This window comes from Gordionus sp. m RMFG-2023, chromosome 1 (assembly GCF_954871325.1).
Source record: "Gordionus sp. m RMFG-2023 chromosome 1, tfGorSpeb1-WG-v2, whole genome shotgun sequence".
Lineage (NCBI taxonomy): Eukaryota > Metazoa > Nematomorpha > Gordioida > Chordodea > Parachordodidae > Gordionus > Gordionus sp. m RMFG-2023.
The window spans coordinates 77,664,374-77,688,793 of record NC_088775.1 but is presented as its reverse complement, the minus strand read 5'-3'; the positions used below and the strand labels follow the sequence as shown (position 1 = coordinate 77,688,793).

At 27.3% G+C, this 24,420-nt stretch overlaps 1 protein-coding gene across 1 annotated transcript; it reads left to right on the top strand.

Moving 5' to 3' along the window:
• The first annotated feature begins 5,811 nt into the window (after positions 1–5,811).
• LOC135930618 (52 kDa repressor of the inhibitor of the protein kinase-like) lies at positions 5,812–6,855 on the top strand. The gene has a single exon (XM_065467446.1). It carries the CDS (start codon positions 5,812–5,814, stop codon positions 6,853–6,855), a length of 1,044 nt encoding a protein of 347 aa, XP_065323518.1.
• Positions 6,856–24,420: the final 17,565 nt, after the last annotated feature.

The window sequence follows — 24,420 nt, the reverse complement described above, 5'->3', positions numbered from 1 at the left end:
CCAGCTTTGGTGAGATTGTAAAATGTGATAATTTCTGGTTTTTTCAAATCCCCAGTTGATGTATCAATATTGTTATCATAGTGAAGGGTAGAAAGCATAATAACATGCTTATACTTTTTTGGTACGTATGATACTAATGTCATATTATCTTGGAAGGCAAATAAACTTGAATAAATACCTTTCTTTTTTAAATTAAATGATGTTGGAATCTGCTCTTTATTTTTTCTTAAAGTTCCTACTATTGTTAATTAATGGGAATTTAATAAAATAATGTTGTGAGATCTGGTTCTTTTTTGGGGAATACATGCCTTACTCCATTTGGTCAAGCCATCTTTACCTAAATTTATAATACTAAAATATTAAACTATAAAAATAATTATTATTTTCTTTTCCCTCTTTATCACTCTCTGTATCATCTTCCTCAGTTTCTGAATTGTGATTGCTATTTAGTAAATAATCATCATCACTTGATTCATTATCACAATCCATTTCACCTATATAATTGTTATATAAAATATATATAAATTAATTACTTTCACAAAAAATAAATAATATAAAATTTTCAAATTTAAAGTCATATATATCGATCAAAAAATAGAAATAATTATATTTATTAACCTGATATACATAAACATAATTGCAAAATAAATTCTTTTTTATTAACACATGATGAAATTCAAAATTTATTACAAACCTGTCTTTATTTTATTGGCACATATAAATATATTTACAATTAATGGGTATAAATTTGTAACTTTATATACAGGGTTGCCAGGTCAAAATTTTCAAATTGTGGGAGAAATTCGGTATTTTGTGGGAGTAATATAAAAATTGTGGGAGAAATATGGAAATTGCTAAAAAAAAAAATTTGCGGGCCTCCGCTTATTATTTTTTTATAAATATAAAATCGAATCTATTTTCCAAAATAAAATAGGTAATTATTTTTCAAAATAAAATAGCCAACTATTTTTCAAAATAAAATATCCAACTCTTTTTCAATATAAAATAGGTAACTATTTTCCAAAATAAAATACGCAACTATTTTTCAAAATAGGTAATTATAGTACGACACAAAATTTCTTAAATACTATCTTTATTGTTAAAATAACATATTGATTTATTATAATATATTAATTTTGTTTAAAAATAATAACCAACGATCTTTTTTAAATACAAAAGAATGTAAACAAGATAAAATTTTATAAAAATTGTAATTTTACAATGTAAAAAAATATATTTTATGCTAATGTATAAATAAGATTTTATAAAAAAACAAACAATTTTAAATTTACAATGTAAAAAATAATTATAATCAGTACGGGGAAGTTGTTCTACAATATTTAGTTAATACAATGAGGGAAGGGAATATGATATTTTGAGGCATCAAAAATCTTCAAAGCATAAATCAGTACAGGGCAGTCTATCAACATCTATTGCAAAACAAAAATATTCTTCAAAAATAAGAAATAATACAGATGCAACTACAGTTGCGGAAATGGCAAATACCTATCATGCAGTACAACATTCAGAGAGCTACTTAACATCACAATGTTGGTAGAATCTTTCCCCATAATATTTAACGACTAATATAAATGAAAAGTATACTTTGTAGAACACAAATGAGCAAGGCTATCATCAATGTTTTAGGATATAAATCCAGAAGGTCAATTCTTGACGATTTGAAAGATGTGCAAACATATGCAATTCTAACAGATGCATCTAATAAGAAGATATCAAAACATTTCCCTTGATCCTACCCTATTTCAACAAAATTAATGTCATTTCAATAAAACTATTTAAAAAATTTTCTCCAGATATGAAATATCCAAAGACATAGCTATAGTAAATATGGCAGATTTGGCATTACCAATGAATTGCATGGCAGCTTTCTGATCTGATAATTCCTCAGTGAATTTGGCAAAAACCAGAGTGTATTTACAGAATTGAGTCAGCATAATGTTGGTTGACAGGTTCCTCCTAATACGCGCCATCGTAGAATTTTAAAATTTTACAAACCTTTAAAAAATAAATAGATTATAAAAGCTGTCCTAATATTTTGAAAAAAATTTTCAAAAATAAATGGCAGAAGTATATTTAGGAATTTTACATATAGGAAATCTACTATATGCTGTTAATATGCAGTTGCAATCAGAAGAATATAATTTAATAAAGGTTCACTAAATTATGCTGCAGAAATACCAAAGTAAGAATATTATTACTATTATCGGATAATTATTAATAAGATTTAATATGATGTCATGTTTGAGGAGATTGTAATGCTTCTTTATTTTTATGATTTGCCAAAATATTCAAAATATTAATTTTGCAAAGTAAAAAAATAAATTTATTTGATTTTATGCAAATGTATAAATAAGATTTTATAAAATATAGAAAGTCAAATAGTTATAGTTAATTATATTTTATTTGAGATCTAAATAATGGAACTAAACGTTTACCGTCGTTATTAAGATATTTATAAAATTCCTGGCATGACATTTTATAAATTTTTTTAACCATTAACTCGGCCTCTAATGTTGTTAAAGTATTTCGATTTCTCTCCTTTCTCCAGGCAGTCCTCATCAGGCTAAAAATGAGCTCCGATGAGGCATTAGAATGAGGTAAGGAGAAAACATACTCGCAAATTTTTTCCAAGCATGGGGATTTATCGTTATTACGAAAAAATTCCACCCATTTCTCCTCTGCTTTTAGATCATCTAACTTTAAGTATTCTGGCGAATCATAAAAAATGGAAAAAATTACAATATCTTCAAACAAGGCTTGAATATCTATCGGTAATATATTTATTAAATTAAAAAACCATCAAATGATGGTTCTGTTCCAAGGTCATAATATTTATACATTTGTAAATAGAGTTATTAAAATCAAATCTTGATTGTAAATTTTCCAAAATTGTCTTAATAAAAATATTTGCTTCATTTAAAAATACGTTAATCATAGTAATATTTGAACATTTTAATATGATATTTTTAGCAATAGCGCCATAAAATTTTATTATCTATTTTTAACTATAGAGATGAACCGAGCTGTAGCATGATTTTGTGAATCTTTATCAATTAAGAATCTTCTGATTGCAACTGAATATTAACTACATGAAGTAGATTTCCTACATGTGAAACTAATCCAAAATATGCTTCTGACATTTCATCCTCGAAAAAATTTTTCAAAATTTTAGGACAGCTTTTAAAATCTTTATTTAAGAAGTATTTCTTTAAGGGTTTGTAAAATTTTAAAATCTCTCGATGGCAGGTATTAATGATAACCACCTGATAGGTATATATCGCAACAACTCACACCATTCCAAATCAGACCACTCCACCAATTCTTTTAATTCAGTGACTCTTTTAGTTGATGAACTAAATTCGTTAAAACATTTCATCACAATTACTTCGACATCTACAGATAGTACATTCATTGCCTTCTTGCAAGAATCATGCAGTATATGGCATATACAGCCAATTGATATAAATTCATTATTGTGCTGCCTCAATTCGGTAAATACACTTTGATTTTTTCCAAAATTAACAGAGGGCATTATCAGCGCAGAAAGCTGACATGCACCTCATTGATAACCCTGAATCAGCTATATTTACCATTAGGTGGTTAGCTATATCGTTGGATTTTTCACTATCGGATGAAAAAAATTTCAATAGTTTTATAGAAATGCCCTTATTCTTGTTGAAATATCTCTCAAAATTAGTATTATATATTAAAAACATTAAAATGCTAAAAAAAAAATTGTGGGAGAAATTAAAAAATTGTGGGAGCTTTTGTGGGAGATTTCTAATTGTGGGAGTTTTGTGGGAGTGAGATGTATGTGGGTAAACTAAAAAATCGTGGGAGACTCCCACTGATGGGGGGAGACATGGCAACCCTGTTTATATATGAAATCAAATAGCATTTTTATTTATTATTTTTTAATTAACAATTTTTTGTAAATTTGAATATTATTCTACTTTAAGATTGATATGGACATCAGAAAATATTTTTTAAAGAATGTAAATGAAAAAGGTAATTCTATATTTTTTATAATATTTAATTTTCTACCAAGATCATTGTAAGAAAATTAATTCAAATCCAAATGAAAATAGGGTATTACAAATAAGTAACAATCATAAAAATATATCAAAAGAGAAGTAGATTAGAATTAATTTAAAAAGGATTGATGATTCTATATTTATAATGGATTTAATATTTATCTTTAGTGATGATGCTAGAAAATAATAATTCTATAAAATTAGGAGGACTTGATTCAAGTAAAAACTATTTGAATATTAAAATTTTATTAGTTTATATTGATAAATCTCAAAAAGATGATGAAACATTAGTGATTATACTAGAGAAAAATGATCCTATGATTCAGATAGTCCCAATAAGTACTGTATTTTAAAATTATATAATTTATATTTTTTTAAAGTTAATGTTGATGAAAGATCTGCAGTAAATTTACAGTCAAAAGTACAGAATTTGCAATCTGGTTAAATTTGTTTTTATTTTAAAAATATGTATATAATTTATTTAGGAACCTTACCATTTGACATAAGCAATTATGTTCAAATAGGTGTAGCTCCCAAAGACTTTTATATATTAGATAATATATATAGTCCATCGAGTAATTATCAATTTCCCCGAGATCTTTCCAAAAGGAAATTAAAACTCCAATTTAATTGGTTTACAACTTGGCCTTGGTTGGCCTATTCACCTTCACAAAATGGTGCCTATTGTAAATATTGTGTTTTATTTGGGCCAAAATATGCTGGTAAAGGTGAGCAAAAATTAAGGCGGCTGGTGAACGGCCCATATAGACGTTCGAAAGATGCAGGAGAGAACTTTGAAAATCATCAAAACAATTTATACCATAAAAATACACAATATATTATATCTTCTCTAAGAGCAATCAATGCTAAGGATAGAGATTCAATAATTCAGATAATAGGTAAACCATATTTTATAACCTTATAATTACTTTTTAAAGATCAAGGTAAAAAAAAATTAGTAAATGAAAATAGAAGAAAAATATCTCCTATAATAGATGATGCATGGCATTGCGAGGGCATCGAAATTCCGGTTCTATATTTAATGATGATGCAAATGAAAATGATGGGAATTTTAGAGCTATTCTTCGAAACCGAGCAATTGGAGACGATGAGCTAAGACTCAATTTATTGAATGCACCCAGAAATGCTACATATTTAAGCCCCTCTATTCAAAATGAAATAATAGATGTGTGCAATGATTTAATTTTAAAAAAAGTAGTAGCAAATATTAATAATTCTCCTTTCTTTTCAGTCTTGGCCGATGAGTCAATTACATATCTGGGATAGAGCAGATGTCGTTGTGTGCTCGGTATTTATATTCTGAAAATGGTAAAATTTATATTTATTTTATATAAAGTATTATCATTTATATAGATGAAGTTCAAATAAAAGAAGACTTTTTGCAATTTATTCCTGTTCAAGATATGAGAGGGGAATCTCTTGCAAACACAATTGATTTACATCTTAAAAAATTTAAAATCAATGTCAATTCTATGCGGGGACAGGGATATGATGGTGCCCCTGCTATTAGTGGACATTTAAATGGTGTTCAATCACATTTAATAAAGAAATACCCTACAGCGATATATGTTCACTGTGCGTCCCATTCCCTTAATCTAGCTATTTCTGATTGTTGCTCAATTCCAGTTATTCGTAGTACCATGGGTTTATTAAACTTTTATTTTAATTATAATCATTATACAAACAGGCACAATAGGCAAAGTTTAAGATATGTTCAAGTATCTTAAAAGATCTAATGTCCTCAAGAATTGTCTGGCAAAGGAAGAATTTGGGAATAGTCACCATAAACTGGTCAAAATATGCCCAACACGATGGATATTACGTCATGAATCAGTTTCAGTTTTTCTTGAAAATATTAGACCCAATAATTGTTGCATTAGAGGAAATACATGAATGGACCGATACGTCAGTGGTGGCGGAGGCTAATGGAATATTGAAAGCAATTCAAGATCCAGAGTTTTTATTGGCAGTACATTGCATTAACACTTTATTCTGTCACACTATATTATTATGCAGAGCCTTGCAAAAAGTTAATCAAGATATGGTTCAAGCATTGATCTTAGCAGAAGATGCATATGATACTATTTTAGAAATAAGAAAAAATGCTGATTGTGAATTTAACAAAATTTTTAACATGGTTCAAAAAAAAGTGCATTCATATAATATGATAATAAGCATGCCAAGAATTGGATCGAGGCAAGTACATAGGAATAATATATCCACTCAATCGGTAGAGGAGTATTACAAAATTACGATTTTTATACCACTTATGGATACATTTTTAACTCAAATTAAAGAACGCGTATTGAACCATAAGCTACTACTCAATAACTTACAGATTTTATTATCCTCTAATCCATCTATGAGCATCTCGGATGATATTATAAATAAAATTCGCTATTTATATAATTTTTATTTTCAAGATATGGTAGGGAGCGAATTGGAAGTAATTGCTGAATTTAAATATTGGTATGCAAACTTGAAAAGAATGGATATTAAGCCTGATAATGCACTCAATATTTGTAAACACACACTAATAGACTTTCCGAACATTACGAAATTCTTTCAAATTTTAGCGTGCCTCCCCATTATGACATGTACAAATGAAAGAACTTTTCCAAATTTACGACGACTAAAAACATATTTGGGAAATACTACCTCGCAAAATCGATTAAATGGTTTAGCGCTATTAAATATTCATCGGGAATTAACACCAGCTAATTCTGAGATAATTAATGAATTATCAAATTCTAAAAGAAAATTAGATCTAACATTATAAATTATTACCATGTATTTGTATGATCTAATTTCTTTTAACTTGATAATTCATTAATTATTTCAAAATTAACTGGTGTTAATTCCCTATGGATATTTAAGAGGGCTATATTTGATCTATTTAGCAAATATATTTTTAAACTTCATAAATTCGAGAAAGTTCTTTCATTAGTACATGTCATAATAGGGAGGCTTGCTAAAATTTTAAATAATTTTGTAATGTTTGAAAAGTTTATTAATGTGTTAGAGCTTTTATTGCATTATCAGGTTTAATATCTATATTCTTTTTAAGTTTGCATACCAATATTTAAATTCATTAATTACTTCAAAATTGGTCCCAACCATATCTTTTATTATATTTTATATAAAATAGTAAAAAATATATTTCTTATTTGTTCCAGGCTTATTTTTTGATATAATCTCTTTACCAATGTCTTATATTTAAAATAAAAAGTTTGTTAAAATTTACATATGTTGTAAATATATATTAGAAATCTATATAGACTAAGGAAACCCGGCCGAAGGCCGGGTGCCCCCAGAAATTTATTAATCCCCCCCCCCTTAGGAAAATCCTGGCTACGCCTATGATATAGATAATATTTTTTTTATAAAATACTAATTTGTCTATACCTTATAAATATGAGTATATCTATTATAATTCAAATAAAAATATACCTATATTATTAGGTCTTAAGTAAATTCTATAAATATGAATTTTATCATCTATAGTGTTGTGCAGATCTAATTCAAAATATTTCCATATTTTTTAATTTATATATAAATAAAATTATTTGACTTACAAAAAATTGTTTACCATATTAATAAATTATATTTTTATAATATTTTTTTTCTAATTTGTCTATACCTTATAAATTATCTATTATAATCCAAATAATATACCTATAATATTAGGTCTTAAGTAAATTCTATAAATATGAATTTTATCATCTATAGTGTTGTGCAGATTTAATTCAAAATATTTCCATATTTTTAATTTATATATAAATAAAATTATTTGAATTATCATCTAAATGCCTTACAATATTATTAAAAATTATATATCTATAATCCAAATAAAAATATACCTATATTATTAGGTCTTAGGTAAATTAATCAAAGCAGTTTTATTTGATGAATAAGTGGGTAAAGATTGATTTAAATTTGCATTTTGAGGCGTAGGTAATGAAACTAACTGATGTTTGTTATTTTTAGATTTTTTTTATGAAGTAATTTATGAATAATAAGCAATTTACGATCATCTTCCTTAAATAATGAAAGTTTTTATGAAAACTAATTAATAAATTTACTTTTTTTGATTTAGATTTTATCATCTATAGTGTTGTGCAGATTTAATTCAAAATATTTCCATATTTTATCTTCTTAAAAATCATTAATTAAAAAAAGATCGTTAATTAAAAATGGTTGTTATTAATTAAAAACAAAGAAAATAAATTACAACCAATAAAATAGATAGAAAATAAATTTAAACCCAAGAAATAAGACCTTAATAAACCAATAAAAATAAAGATTAATTAGCCAATAAAAATATAAAATAATATCAAAATAATAAAGTATATAACAAAGATTATATTACAAAATTTAATATAGAAGATGGTTGAGCGGGAAGAACGCTTGCCTTTAATCGTTAAGTCAAGGGTTCGAATCCCGTTACATACAAAAAATTTTCTTAAGATTTAACATTAGAGAGATATAGTCTCCATCGATTTATTTAACATTATGAAGATAGGATAGTTGATGAGAAAAATAAAAATTAACATTAAAAAGATAGGAAAGTTGATGAGAAAAATAAAAATTAACATTAAGGATATACGAAAACGTTCAATTCTTGATTACGGTGATTATATATATACATTATATATATATATATATGAAAATTTTTTTTATAAAATAATCTTATCTTATTATATATTCTTTTTATAGTTTTATTTATATTATATAATGTAGGAAAAAAATAAATATTTTTTTATATATAATATTTAATTTTTTAAGTAACGAGTAACCCGTTACTATTTTAAATCATTAACACCCGTTCCTTTTAAAAAAAAGGTAACGCGTAACAATAATGAGTTTCCTTTTTGTTTATTGCACGAATTTAAACTTTAAAAATATTTTAATAAAGTTTCTCAGATTAATTATCATTTTTTTCATGTATAAAAATATTGACTATATATACATATATGCTAATTCAATACCGGAAACTTTTAATTAAATGTGAAGATCTTAGGCAGGTTTTGGCGAGATGTTTAATTGATTCTTTGTAGACATTTATTTTTAATACAAAAAATCTAACCATTATCTAAGAATACTAAAGGTTACAAGTTTATCTACTACTAATAATATAAAAATTGTTACTTGTTTTTTTGTAAATGATAGTTAGTGATAACGAGTTTTACCAGGTGATAAATAGAGAGTATGGTAAATCTGTTACATTGAACATATTTTTCATTTATTTGATATCAAAATTTTTATATTATTATTTTTTTGAAATATTTTAAAAATATATATACGCTATGGCACTCACCGCGAAAAGTTAAAGAAAATTTGCTATTTCTAAGCCCTTCAATTATTTATGGATAATATAGTGTATGGGGCATAATAAACTTAGCAATAATGATATAAAGATATTTTATAAAATTCTTTCTTTCGCAAAGTTTATTATTGACTAACTATTTTTTTTACAAGGCCTATAAAAACTAGAAAAATTGGGAGTTGTGTTTTAATCTCAGAGATCACTTGTATTAACTGAGTTTAATTAAAATTCGTAGGGATCCGAATGGTGTTGAATATTCTAGTTCATACAAAAATAAGGGTTGTTTGTATAAAAAAAAATAACATCGGTTATGAACTTTTATAAACCGCTTCGAAACCTATTTGCATAAAAACTAATAATCAATAAAGAGTGATTGATAATAATATTTAGGCGATCATATAGTTCTAGGTAATTTAGAGATTTGGTTCAGGTTTGGAAGATAAAATATTTAAAGGAGGTTCGGTAGTATATCAATTAAGTTCAGGTTCAGTTTGGATCCCAGAAAATTTAAATAATTTTGTCTCAGTATTTGAATTTAAAAAATAATTAATTTTTTTTTAAAAAAAGCGGCGTTATAAATATGATATTTTTATCAGAATTGTTTTTTAAATTTTAAAATATAATCATTTTGGGTTGGATTAATTTTTCTTGACAAATAATTTGTAAACGCAAAAAATCTTTAATTTTTTTTATTAGGTTAATTTATGCATATAATCATCGTAATATATTAGTCATTTCCTAAAATAATTGTCTATTTTATGGTTATAAATTTTTTTTACACAAATAAAAAAATATATAAAATTTATTTATAATGTGGGTACATTTGATCATTATCACCATTCTCGTCATCTTGTGCCGTAATGGAAGAAGTGTCTGTTTGTTGATTGTTATTTTCATCATTTTTGCTGATGTTTGGTAAATTAGCACTCCAGTTTTGCATGTAGAGTTGTATCAATTTTTTTTGATATTCACTGTTGGTCATTATAGGTGCCATAACATATGATAGAGGTTGTCGCTCATATTGATTATAGTTGTTGGTTGGATAGAGGTTGGAGTTATAAAAGTACCAAGGTAAGATTCTAGCTTTGATTTGAGAATTATCGGTATCTCTGTTTGTGGTTCTAGAACCATCTTCTCCTTTGACGTCTACGCGACCAGCGAACATTTTAGGGCCATCAATATCATTGCTGTCTATTTCAGTCGAAGTAACCACACTTTTTTTATTTTTATCACTTGCAGGTTCGGAATATTTTCCCAAACCATTTTGGTTTATTTTTTTTATTCTTTGCTTCGTCGAATATGATAATGAGTCACTACTGTCTTGGTCTTGTCGAGTTACTATATTTCTATGCATAGGGTAAAATGACATTCGTAAATTATTTCTAGGAGGCTGCGGAATGTAGGCGGACATCTTGAAGTCTTGAGCAATTTGGTTTTGTACTTGTAAAGGAATTATAGGGTTTCCTTGAAGATGATCATTGGCTCCAATGGACATGTCTTCATCCTTATCTCCGTAATTATTTTGTTCGTAATGATAGTGAGATGTTTTGCCGTCACTATCGTCATCATCTTTCTTGCTGTAGGAATAGCCAGTGGCATCTCCATCTGGACCTCTCTTGATCTTATATTGAGCATCGGGAGTGCGATAACCTGAATAACCACCCTCCTGCATATGTTGCATGGGCATGCCTGATGAATGACCCATATCGTCATCTTCGTAATCATCCGTATTCAAGTCATGATAATTACCATGTGAAGGATTATATGACCTATGATTGGTGTACGAATAAGGCGATTCATATTGCAAGGTTTCTATGGGTTCAGAATCATAGGATTCAGAACGCGGAGATTCGAATGTGTCATCAACGGATGTTTGAGCAAACGCTGCAGTGGGGTAGTTCCGCGGAGATGGTTGATAATTAGATTCTGCATTTATCGAGATATATTGATCATTAATGGGAGATCTGTACATATTTGCAGGATGATACGCATTTTCAGACCACAAGGTAGGGGCAGGAGCATTGTATTGAAACCCAACCATTGAAGATTCGGGGTAAATAGAGTCTCGGTAAGCTGGGGGTGAGGCAGGATATTCTAAAGCGGGATTTGAACCCTCAGCACCCATTTGTGAAAATAACGATAACGGGATTTCTTCATGTCCCATTCTGATGTAATCCGGGGGTATTGCGGAGGGAAAAGGTAAAGATTCTGAGAAGTCATTCGTATCTTCTCTCTGCTCAGATCTAGAAGACCCATAGGATGTTCCATAATCTTCAGCCGGATATGATTCATCTGTCGGAAAACTTTCAGTGTCGAGTGATTCAGGGTAGGCGGAAGGTGGTGCTTCTTGCGGAACATATCCTTCATTGTTTCCTATTTATCAAAATATCAACGTACGTTTCAAATATTGTTTAAATTTTCTTAGTATAATAATATCAGAATTACCTTGATATGAGGAAGAAGCTGGGAAGCTATCAGGGTATGACTCACTACTTCCACTAGCCGGAGATAAGTGCGATAAGACTGCAGCCCTGGGAGCGTGGTATTCTATAAACACAAAAAATATATAATAAAACATGCAAATTTAAGTCATATAATATGTTGATAGTATAATATTGTACCTCTTTCTGGCTCTGATTCTGTCGGACCTTCTCCATTAATACGCGTTGCGGCAGGTACAAATGGAGGGGGTACCAAGGAGCCTCTTGTTCTATAATTAGATAGTGGTGGTGAATTTTGGGTTTGTGGCTTTTCTTCGTCCTCTTGAAATTATGATTAAAAAAGCATATAAAGAAGTAGAAAATAAAACCCAAGTATTTAGTTCAGGCAAGATTATACCTGCAGGTGATTCCTCCGAATCTTCTGTTCTTTCACTAGCTTCTTCCTCCGAATCACTCGGATCCGATTCTGTTTCCACTGTTTCCCTTTCACCTTCTTCATAATTATCAGCATTTTCATCTGCAATCTTTTCAGCATCTGATACTTCCGGTACTGTACCTTCTTCTCCTTCCTCTATGGGAGGACCTATTAATTTAATATAATATTTTTATAATATGATACACAATTTATACAAGTAAATATCTTACTTTCGTCTAATTGAGCAGCAAGTTGTGAACTGTATATATCCCTTCTTCTACGTTTTTTGAGGTAATCCCCAACATCAGAATTACCCCCAATAAAGCTTGTTTCTTCGGTTATTGGTTCGTTATATTGATATGAATCTTTGATATTTTTTTTATTGCCACCATTTTTCCCGATATTACTCCCAATGTTATCATTATTCTCAGGTTTCATCATTTGTTTTACAACTTCATATTCTTCGCCCTTATAATTTATAGTATCCCCTACTTTTTTTCCATTTAAGAGAGATTGTAATTCTTGGTTTTCTTTGGGAGTTATAGATATAATAGGTGATAGAGGTTTCTCGGCATGTTTAAACATTTCCATTTGTTTGGTGTTCATTTCTAGCGAAGGCTGTTCATAATTATCATAAGATAAGTCAGAATTTGCGGTTATTAAAGGTTCTTTGTTTAATATATGATTGTTGTAATTGGATGATACTGATGGGGGTGCATATGTGTAAATTTTGGGCCTTAGTGCTGGACGATTGTATTTATCTCTTCTATCGATAGGTATTTCGGTTGCATCATCATTGTAATTGCGGTGGGCGAAAAGTTTTTCTTTTGGTTTTCTGAATATTCTTATTTTGCTTTCTTTTGTCAGCAATCCTTTCTCATTCATAGCGGCCGTGATTATGCGGTTCATGAGAGCCGCGTTTTGAGTTTCAATTTCTGATCCCTTTTTTTCCTTAGTCCTTACTGGGTTACCCATCGAAAATCTTTGCTCAAATTGATCTAAATCACTCGTCTTAACTTTGTCATGATTTAATAAGTTGTCTATCAGTCCCGGTTCTATAGGCTTTCCAGTGTCGGCATCTATGTATTTGACTTTACCACCTTTCCTTTTTTTGTTTTTCCTCTTTTTATTTTTCTTCTTCTTATACTTTTCCGTTGTCATTTCCTCCCCGGAATTGAGCGATGAAGTAGTAGTAGTTATAGAGGTTTTATCTTCATCCTCTGGTGGCATATCATTGGAGTTATCTCTTCCAACCTGAGCACTGGCATCATGGTGATTCTCATTCTTTTCTGACGAATAACCTGTAATTAAATGTTGAGGTCCGTTGTCGGGTATGTATTTAAAATCATCACTTATACTTTCAGGATTCATTATTTCTTCATCTATTATATATATTTTTAAAAGATACGCTCTTTTATGGAATTTTAGTAGTGTTGTTAAACGGTTTGATTTGGCCGATTTTTAATTAAGATTTTAGCAAAAATTATATTAAAAGCCTCGAGATTCTGTTAATATATGTTCAAACCTGTCTGCCATCTATGAGTAAAATCTCCAGGCTTGCGTTAAATTTTTTGGCCAAAATATTGGGTACCCGTAAACTAGAGTCGTTAAACAATCTAGATTTAAGCGGTTATTAAGCTAGGGAGAATTTTAACGATTGGACTTTTCAATGTTAATTTATATCAGGGCTTTAATTTGAATTGCTGGATCGCTACAATAAAGCCTTAGACAAAAGAGAAGAAAAAAATAATAAAAAAAACATGCTCGAGGTAATCTTTTAAAGATGTCTGTTAATAAAATTCATTATATAAATATAATAATTACACATAAAATTTAAATAATTTTTGAATCGGAGATGAGGTCAATTACATAATTTGATATTGAGTATATAAGAAATTAACGTATACCATTAGAGATACGTAGAGTTTGACGATGATTTAAGCCACCATTGTTCAAACTATTTGGAATTGGTATTTCGTTTACTTGACCAGCTACAACTTGCGAATAAATAGGATATTGGGGATACAAAGGATTAGTTTGATAATTAGGAACAAAGCTTGCTTTAATATTCCTAGAAGATGGATAGAGAGGTTTGTTGGGAGTAAATGGTACATCAATGTTTTGAGATGAAGGGTTGAAAATTGGTCTAAATGCGTTTCCTATCGTCTGAGAAGGTGAATATATCATGTGAGTAGGTATATAAGAACCTGCGTGATTAGAGTATCTATTAGTATCACTTAATTGAGGATTCGTATTCAAGGGTATATGATTGTTTACCATGTTAGGATGGTATTGATAATTCTGAAATCTATTAGGCCCAGTTTGAACCATCAATTGTGGTTTATGGATATATCGAACACCATTGGGAGAGGCATAATGGTTTGTGTTTCTCACCATGAAAGGGCTAAAAACGGATCTAGGTTGATTTAGAGGAAAGGATCTACTTCTTCTCATATAAAGAGGAGCATGTGGAGGGTAGGAATTAACTGTATGAGCCAAATTGACAGTGCCGTTAGGATTTGTGCGAATCGGATATGCATGCTGGGTCATTCTATTGTTCAAGTTAGAAGTTAAAATTTGTTGGGACAGCGGATGACGTGCCATATTAATCAAAGTGGCATCATTATATGGGCCATTGTTTGATGGGTAAGATGGATAATTGGGATTCAAACCTCGAAATTCTTGCCTAGTTTGATAATGGTTCGGTTGCAAATAAGGATTGATGTTGTATGAATTGACGACATTGTGTTCGTTCCTTTTAAGCTGAGAGATATCGTTGGTAGAATAATATTGACCCGGCTCAACTAAAGATGTGTGACATAAAATTATATATATTAAGTTATTTAAAATGCCGGAATAATTTATTTTTTTAACAATTGTTATTACATTTCTTAGGGTTATCTTCTTGTCGATCCCGCCTTTTATTCTTCCCATTTGATTTTGGTAACATGATAACTTTTTTTTCGGGATTGTTTTCATCTAAAACAACGAACCCCTCTGGCATGCCCATAGCTTTTGCTATTTCCTCATGAAAATTGGGAGAATGGTTGTTTCCTTCGGCGTTTTCCGTATCATATATGGATTCATCTACATTACCTCCCATATTATTATTATCATTGGTCATGTATTGCTGTGTATCCCCTGTTTGAGCGGCGGCATTTGAATACTGATCATAATAACCCTGGGGGATCTCTTCATTGCCATCTTCTTTCTGCTCACTTTCATCATCGTGTTCAGGTTTGTAGAAATACCTTTTTAAATTTTTTTTTAAAATAAATTGGTAAAATATAAGGATTTCTTGATTTATATATAAGTTAGACAAATATTTATTACTTGCTTTTCTTGTGTTTCTTATCTTTATTCTTCTTCTTTTTATGTTTCTTGTGCTTCTTACTTTCTTCAGTCGTCTGATATTCAGATTCATCATCATCACTTCTTCTGGAAGCTGTGGTAGTTTCATCGGCAGTTACGTGCGAAATACAAAATACAGTTAGGACGAGAAATAACGAAAGTAGGACATAAAGCTTGCAAAATCGCTTAGACTTTATTTTTGAATTTTATTTTTCAAAGGTGATTTGTAAATTTATTTTATAGTATTTAAAAAATATTTTAGTTTCAAATTTATAAACCTTAAATATAATAATTCTTTTAATATAACCAACGCCCCAATTTGTTTGTCAAAACAGGCTTCTTCTAACTTAATTTTTAAATAAAAATAATAATAAATTAGTTGAACTTTATTGTTGAATTCTTATTAGTTTTGCAACCATGCTGTTCAGCCATGGGTATCACCTCTTTATTAATATCTAACGTTTCTATTCGTTAAATTTTCTCTTGTTCAGGAATTGAGAAAATAAAGTTTTAAAAAATCTCCACAGCTCTTTTCTCCAAACTTTCTAAGATTTTGGCTTTCAAATTTTTTTTGTCAGTGCTCCTTGCGTGTTCAGCTCTTTATAATTATATATCATATGTGTAGACAAGACGATGGTCCTTCCAAAGCATTAATTATAAAATTCTTAAACTATCTATATAACCTTTTTAGCCGTAAAGATTGAATGAGGCTCTATTCTGTCGAAATATAAAATGTTTAGAGGGAAACCATTCTTCAATTTCTACAAAACACAATTCGCCTAATCCTTTATTATTTTAACACCCTTTCATTATACATATATTGTGTTTTGCATTCGGAAAATTATGTAAAACGATATTATTAATTTACTGCTCATATTTTTAATTTTCCTTAGAAACAATTATGAAAACAGCTAAAACGATTCTAACGAAATTCTAAATTCCATATCGAGTCGTAAAAAAATCAATAAAAATACAGACCGGGCCAAAAAATTTCCAAGACTGAGCCTAAAATTTTTGACTTCTACCATATGGCCAAACAACATTGAGTATAAATTAAAGTTTTATATGCTGTAGAAGATTTAAGTTAACTAAATAGCTAAGAGTTTCTTTCAGATTACCATTGATATAATACACATTTAAAATATATATCTCAGAATCTATTTTTTTTTATGTTCATGATCATAAATAATATATAAATATTATAATTTTATTGATGAAAGTAAAATAAATGAAAAATAACAAAAAAATATTGAGTTGTTAATAAAAAAAAAGATTCAAGGTATATAATAGGATTTACAAGCTTGCCAGCTTTCTTTCTTTCTTTACAAAAGATTTACTTAATATCTGGTATGTCCAAAATCAATGTGATTCGCAAACTTTTGAAACTTTATAGAAAAGAAAAATAAGCTTTATATAAATAAGTATTTAAATATAAAAATAAATCATCTTCAAAATATAACTCCAGAAAATTTCTAAAATTTAACATACGATTACATTAAAATATTACAACTTCTGAAAGATTTATAACAATTAAACAGATTTTGGAATTATCTAAACATGAATGTGGCATTTTTTATGAAATTTTTTGAAGATTTTTTTATCAAATATGAAAAAATGGATATTAATTCCAATGAGTTCCATTTGAATGATGTTAAATATATGGGAGCAATGCCGTGCTTGACTTTTAGGGGTTCGAGGCGAAAATGAATATGGCGGATTTTTTAAATGCCCTGATTTACATAAACTCGAAGAAAAGGAAATCCACATCGAAATTAGCAAAAAAAATAAAATCAACATTAACATTAATTTTAAAAAAAGCAAATCCAAGAGTATCAAAAATAATTTAAATAAGAAAAGGAAATCAAAACCAATGCACAAGAACCAAATAACTACCTGTAAAATAGTCTAACCACTTCCTCGTTTGCATGAGTTTGTGGGTCAATGATCGTTCTATTTGTTTTTTATAGTATATAATTTATCTATCAGGAGTTGATTAATCTGCTTTATATCTAGCAGTAAACATTCTAATATTCCATTATTTACCCTTTGCGCAGGATTAAAGCATGGTTAAGTGACAATAAACATCTTAATGGACGCGATAATTAATATAATAAATGAATAAGTGTGACAAATAATCCAAAATGTTATAAATCTAATTAAGTTATAAATTTGTATTTTATAAAGAAAAAACAGTAGAAAACTTAAAATTTTTTCTTATATAATGTAGATTCAATTATAATTTTTATTAATATTTTATTTTATAGATAAAAAAAAATACATAAATGAATAATTATGCAACGATTATGCCAATAATCAAGGTCTTTATATTTTGAATTTAAATATAATATTTTAATCTAGGAATCCCAACCCCCCCCCCCCCCTCCGAATAAAATCTCCGGAAAATGTATTAATGAATACTTATTTAACCTTAGCAATCTCATATAAACTTACCATATCCTTACATCAGATAGCTTATACCTTGTTTTGTCGAAATAAAATAATGCTTCACGGTATAAAATCGTGGCCTATAATAAACCACTGTGAGCATTGGCTTTGTTTTCTAAAATACTAACTGAGTTTTTATAAAAAAATTTAAGTGTCAAACCTATATTTATTATAATTAATATCATGGCATTATATAAAAAATAGTCAAAATATTTACCATTGTCCTACGGATTTTTGCAGGCGTTTATATTTTTTAAATATAATATTTATTGAGTTTTTAAGTTTATCTTTTTTTTGTTAAAACTAAAATTACATTTTATATATTTTTTTTTATAATTATGGTAAAATTTAATTATCTATGATAATATATTATTTTTTAAAAAAATTAAATATTAATTAATTAAAGTTTATTAAAACTGAAAATTATTTTAAAAAACGAGTATTCTTTCCAGTGAAATCCTTATTTTTCAAATCAAAATTATTATGTAAATAAATTATTTCCTTACCCAGATTAAACCTTTAATTTATTTTGATATTAATTTTTGAAATAAATCCTAAATTATTTATTTATTTTTTAAAAAACTTCACAATATAAATCTGCTACAAATTTTTTATAAAACTTAAAAATTAAAATTTTTGTATTTTTTTATAAAACTTAAAAATTAAATTTTTTGTTTTTTTATAATACTTTCTTTATTCTTTAAAATTTATTACATATTGTAAAAATCGGCATTAAATAAAAATGAATTTCTAATAAAATATTTACATTTTAAATATAAAAAAAATAAAACTCCCACCTAATACCAAACACCGATAGCTATCCCATTTTCAAAATTTCTTTAAAAAATACAAATGCATTGACAACTACATTCATCAAAAAACAAACGATGAGATTAATTCATATAATTAATATATTATTCCAAATAAAAAAGAAAGAAAACTATAATGAGAAACAGTAATTGTCACACACTTTTTTTGTACTTTATTTAATTTCTTTAAATTAAAAATCATATTTTATTTTATTTTTTGAATATAAATTTCTCTGGGAAAAATTGTTCCATTAACCTAGTATTATATTAAGAAATCTCTTTTCTCTCCCAGTTATTTCTTTCTTTTTTAATACTAAAGTGAAAATTATATTCTTTTCTTCTCTTCTTTTTTTTTCTAGGGCAATAATTATTATATAAATTATAAAATTTAATAATTAGCATTAAAACAAATTTGAAAAAATTATTTTATTTTTTTTTTAAAAAAAGGCAATTGATGGTTAATGATTTACATTTTATTTAAATCCAGGTATAACAAGTTTTTCTCGTATTTGCAAAAAAATAAAGTTAAAATTGGAAAATTCTTAACACTGACAGATAAATTTCAGCTTTACTTTATCATTTATCAATAAACATTTCTTACTTGTGATCACCTCTATGATGAAGAACTTATCACGAGGCCTGTTTAGTGTTGAAACAAATACTCATCAATAAAAATAGACACTTACCAATGATCAACCTCCACTTTGAACAATTAAATCGTGAGACCCCCTCTAGTGTTGTTGAAATGCTTGGTCATAAAAATTATGTTTGCAGCAAGTCAAATCAATAATTTTTATTTTCGCTTTTTATAGAAATAAATAAAATTAAAAATCTGGGAGGAAAAAATATCTCCCAAATTAAAAAAAAATTAATTTCTCGCAAAATTTTAAATTTTTTAAAAATCTTTTACCTTAAAATTTAAAATTGTCCTGTGAGTTGTGAATAATATTTAGGTAGGGGAGACCGGAGTAAAGTGATTGACGGGATAGCAATGTTAAAGCGAGTAACTCATAACCTTGAGCATAAAGACGTTAGATTTAATGTGAAGTTGAAATTTTTATATCTAATTTCTTACCTATGTTCATCTTGCCCTTGTTTGACATATTTTGTCAAAAAAGATTTTTTACACAAAAATTATAAAAATCATCTTCAAGTTTTTTTTTGCTTTTAGCAAAATATATTAAGGCTCAAAATTTAAAAATTTGGATACATTTTCCATAAAGCCATAGCTATAAAACAAAATTTATTGGAAGTTTATAGCTTAACTAGAAGTCACGCAATAACGATCTATACAATATCTATCACTTTGGGGTAAAGTTGCTATGGGTAAAACGATTAAAATGTTCCGTTTGATTTAAGGTGCAGAAGATATTTTTTAAACATTGACGTCTACACCATATAAAAAGATACTTTTGTGCAAAAAGGAACGTTAATAAATTGTTTGCATGTTATTTGGAATAAAATTCTATGAATAGTCACAAAGTGGAAGAATAATTGAAATGTACCATGTACCTAAAATTGGCAGATTCAAAATCTGCTATTTTGATAAAAAAAATTTACCTTTATTATATAGATTAGTTTATACTAAAATTTATAAATAGATGTAATTGCAATATTGTGTTCAATTTAACAATTCAGTTTCATTTTAACATCTTTAATCTAATGCTTAGCCACTTTACCCTGGGTATGGGAATAAAATGGCATACTTCACAGCAGAATGGTTTGGTGAAATTGAAAGTATATCTCTCCGCTCAATAAATTCCTCTTCTAAAATTATAAATATTCTAAAAATTAAATATGATTTGTTTGAAATATTTTTTAAAATAACGAAATTAATTCATACTGCTAGATGGTTAATTAATGATACCTATATGCACCACACAAATTTATTTATCTATCTAAGTTTTAATATTTGAAAATGATTGATAAATACTGACACATTATATTTTAATAATTGCATATTGGGGATTTGAGATCATTTAGAAGTGCCCCGTAAAGAGGTAGACCATGCATTTTTTTTATCTCAAAAATTTATTATATTTAAGGGCTTTTTAGGGGCATAAAAAACTATTTTTTGCAAATTTTTTTTTAATATTTAAGTACGATGTCTGTCTGAACTATATAAAAACACTTTTTATTATTTTTAATTAAACTATCCAATAGAGAAATGGTGTAGATATGCACCGTTAACTAGTAATAGAACTTAGCCTAACCTTAAAAATATAATTTTAAATTCATAAAAATATTTTTTAATAAAATGCGCTACCTTGCGAAATAAATATTGTCGATTTTTAAAGATAATTTAATTAAAAGATTTAAAACATTTATTATTTAAATTAAATGAAATATAATTATTAATTTATATTACTTTCTTATTAAATATACTCAGTAATTAATATTAATGACAGTCAATAAAAAACTTGAAAATTTATTAATAAAAAAATTTAAAGATTCCACATTTAAATTAAATATTGTCCAGATTATTCAATATTAAGGCATATTTCTTGTTTTAAAAATAAAAACTACCTCGATAATTTATTGCATTTATCTATAATACAATTAACGCGAAATTGTTTTATTTTATTTCTATTGAAAAAGATAATTTGCAATTATCATCTAACGATTTATGATAAGGATTAATTTGTAAATTCGAGCCAAATGTCCACTAAGTGTGAAAGTTTAGTTATTAAATAGAACTACAATTTTAAAAATTAACTCAAAGTCTGGATAATTCCAGCCAAAATTGTCGTTTTTTAGTCAGCTTGATATTAGCTAATACGTAAAAAAAATAGAGTGAGCATTATTCAAGTTGATTAGATACAAGACTTTTAGAAATTTTAATGTATTAATTTAGATTTTATAAAAAAAATTTCTAATTTGATATCAATTTTTTAATTTGTGAGAATTAATTTTTTAATTGTGAGTTTCTTTTTGAATAGGGCGAGAGATTTTTAATTTAATATATTTATATAAAAACAACGAAAATAAAAATGGTCAATTTTTTGTTTAGAGTTTATGCTTTGGGTTGGTTAGTGCTCGTGGTAGGCTCCGAGTCTAAGCTCTCATGGTTTGAGCTAGGAGTTCCTATATGCGTTGTCCTTCGGGTTTGGGGCTTTATAGATAATTATGTTCCCGGTTCGTTCTCGGGTTTTTCTCAGGATTTATGCTGCGGGTTTTTGTGCTGGGGTTTGGCACAGTGCCAGCTTAGTTAATTTTTTTATATCCAAACCCCGGTGGTTGAAGTTTTGAAATAGGCCTATCCTTCCATAAAGGAAATCGGTAAGAAAATATCTGCCCCTTCATTGATTCTTATGAACATGTTTATCTCTACATAAAGAAAAAAACTCAAAAAAAATATGCCGGTCAAATTATTCAGCAATTATTGACTATTCTATGAAGAATTCTTCGGTTCTTTTCGAACGTGGACTCGAACCATATTTTTTTCAGTTTTAACTATTTTATGATTAGTTTCTTTAACACAAAAATAATTGATAATAGGTTTACGACCAAACATTTTTTGTTTTTAGTCCTAGCTTGATTACCGTTTTTATTATTTTATTTACCAATAAAATATAAAAAAATTTTTTTTACTTTTATGTTTACAAAATAAACTTATACCTACCTCATTCTATCCAATCAATAGATTAGGTAATTTCTATACCGGACCTGGATTAAACCTGGATGGGTTAGAGCTATCTCCTCAAAAATTCCCGAATCTGAACCCCCAACTGAACTAGGTAAAATTTTTATCGGTTCCAAATCCCTATCAATCTATCTAATATTGAATAATTTTTTTAAAATTTATTTATGTTAACATATTTTTAATGTTCATTAAGCATATAATCTTTTTTATATTCTTTGTTATTTTGACTTTTTTAATACAAGTAAAGCAAAAACTTTGAAGATTTTTATAAAAAAATTTGTGATTTTATCTTGAAAGATCATGAAAATTACAAAATATTTATTTATAAAAGATTATTTAAAATAAAGATTTTCGGCATTTTCAAAATTTTTAGAAGATTTGTGCTTGAAAATCTTTAGAAGATTTTTCTCAAAATTTTTCCAAACTCTGAGGATCTATATAGGAAAGGGCAATGTGCTTCGCTTATCTATTTTTCAACTTGATAATAAATATTAATAATAGCTAAATTTAGCTTGTTGGAATGATGAGAAATAGCGAGTCCATTGATACCAAACTAGTAGGATGTTAATATATCTAGTCTAGTGTTATATTTATTTCTTTCTTTAAAGGGGAATTAGTTTCTTTTAACAAATAGAGTAATTTTAAAATGTTAAGACCTCGTTTTAGCTTATCTTTTTTTTCTTCAAGAAATTCTAAATATATCTCTGAATGGAATTTTCAGAAAAAAATAATATTCCTTGCCTATTTGGGTACTATAATCACATTATGCCAAAATCTATTTTAAAAAAATTTTTAAATAGTGTCCAAGATTTTTTTTTAAAATTGAATTCTATGCTAAAATATAAATATTGCTTGTTATCAATTTATTTCGACGGTTTAAATTGAATTAAGTATAAATTCCTACCAAAATTTATTTTTTAATATGCCACAAACAGTAAGACTAAATTTTGAATCGCAAATAAAATTTATTTTTTTTAGACACTAAACATCTTTATATTTTGCAAGATATAAATTATATTATGATTTGCAAGCAAGGAGAAAGAAGAACGATAAAATTTTTATCCACATTATAAATAATGATATTTTTTGATATGACTGTATAATTTGCTCGTAAATATATATGATAATAGTCCGCGTAGCCACGATTTATGGGGAGGGGGGGGGGTTGCCCCCAACCCCCAAACAAGTCGATTTTCTATTCCACATTATATTGATACTTTCCTATCTTAGGAGGAACGAAAACTGATATCGTTCAATATTACGGATAATAAATTTTTAATCTAATCTTTTAATAAATAGCATTATAAAAGAGCAAATTTTCCTTTGTATAATACCTCACGATGAAATTAAAGATAACAAAAGATTTTATTTGTTTTTAAAAAGTAAGAAAAACCGGTTGGAATATACATAATATATAAAGGTATGGAAAAGAATTATAAAATTAATCAAATGAAACGAATAGTGTCAAAGTTAATGCTTAATATATTTCTGTAACCCTTTTTGTCTTCATAACTATTTTGAGATTTTTTTAAAATTTTTATTAAAAATACTATAATAAGAAAATTAAAAAAAAAAATATTTAATGAAATGAATAACTTTAAGAGATTTCGGTTTCAAAAATTTCTCTTACCTATATATTCAATAAAAGATTTATTTTTATAATAATAGTTAGTAACATTATGTAAGGCGTTATAATTCTCATTATTTATCATTAATTACAATACCTTACTGAAACTTAAATTAACATAATTTCTCATAATTTATTTATTTAAATTTAAAAAATAATAAATAAAGGAAAGGTTATATTTTTATATAAAGTAAAAATGTTTTCTTTAAAATAGAAAGTTTTTGAGTTATGATCAATAAATTTATAAATTAATTTTTTAAAAAAGAAAAGTTCATGCATCTTAATTA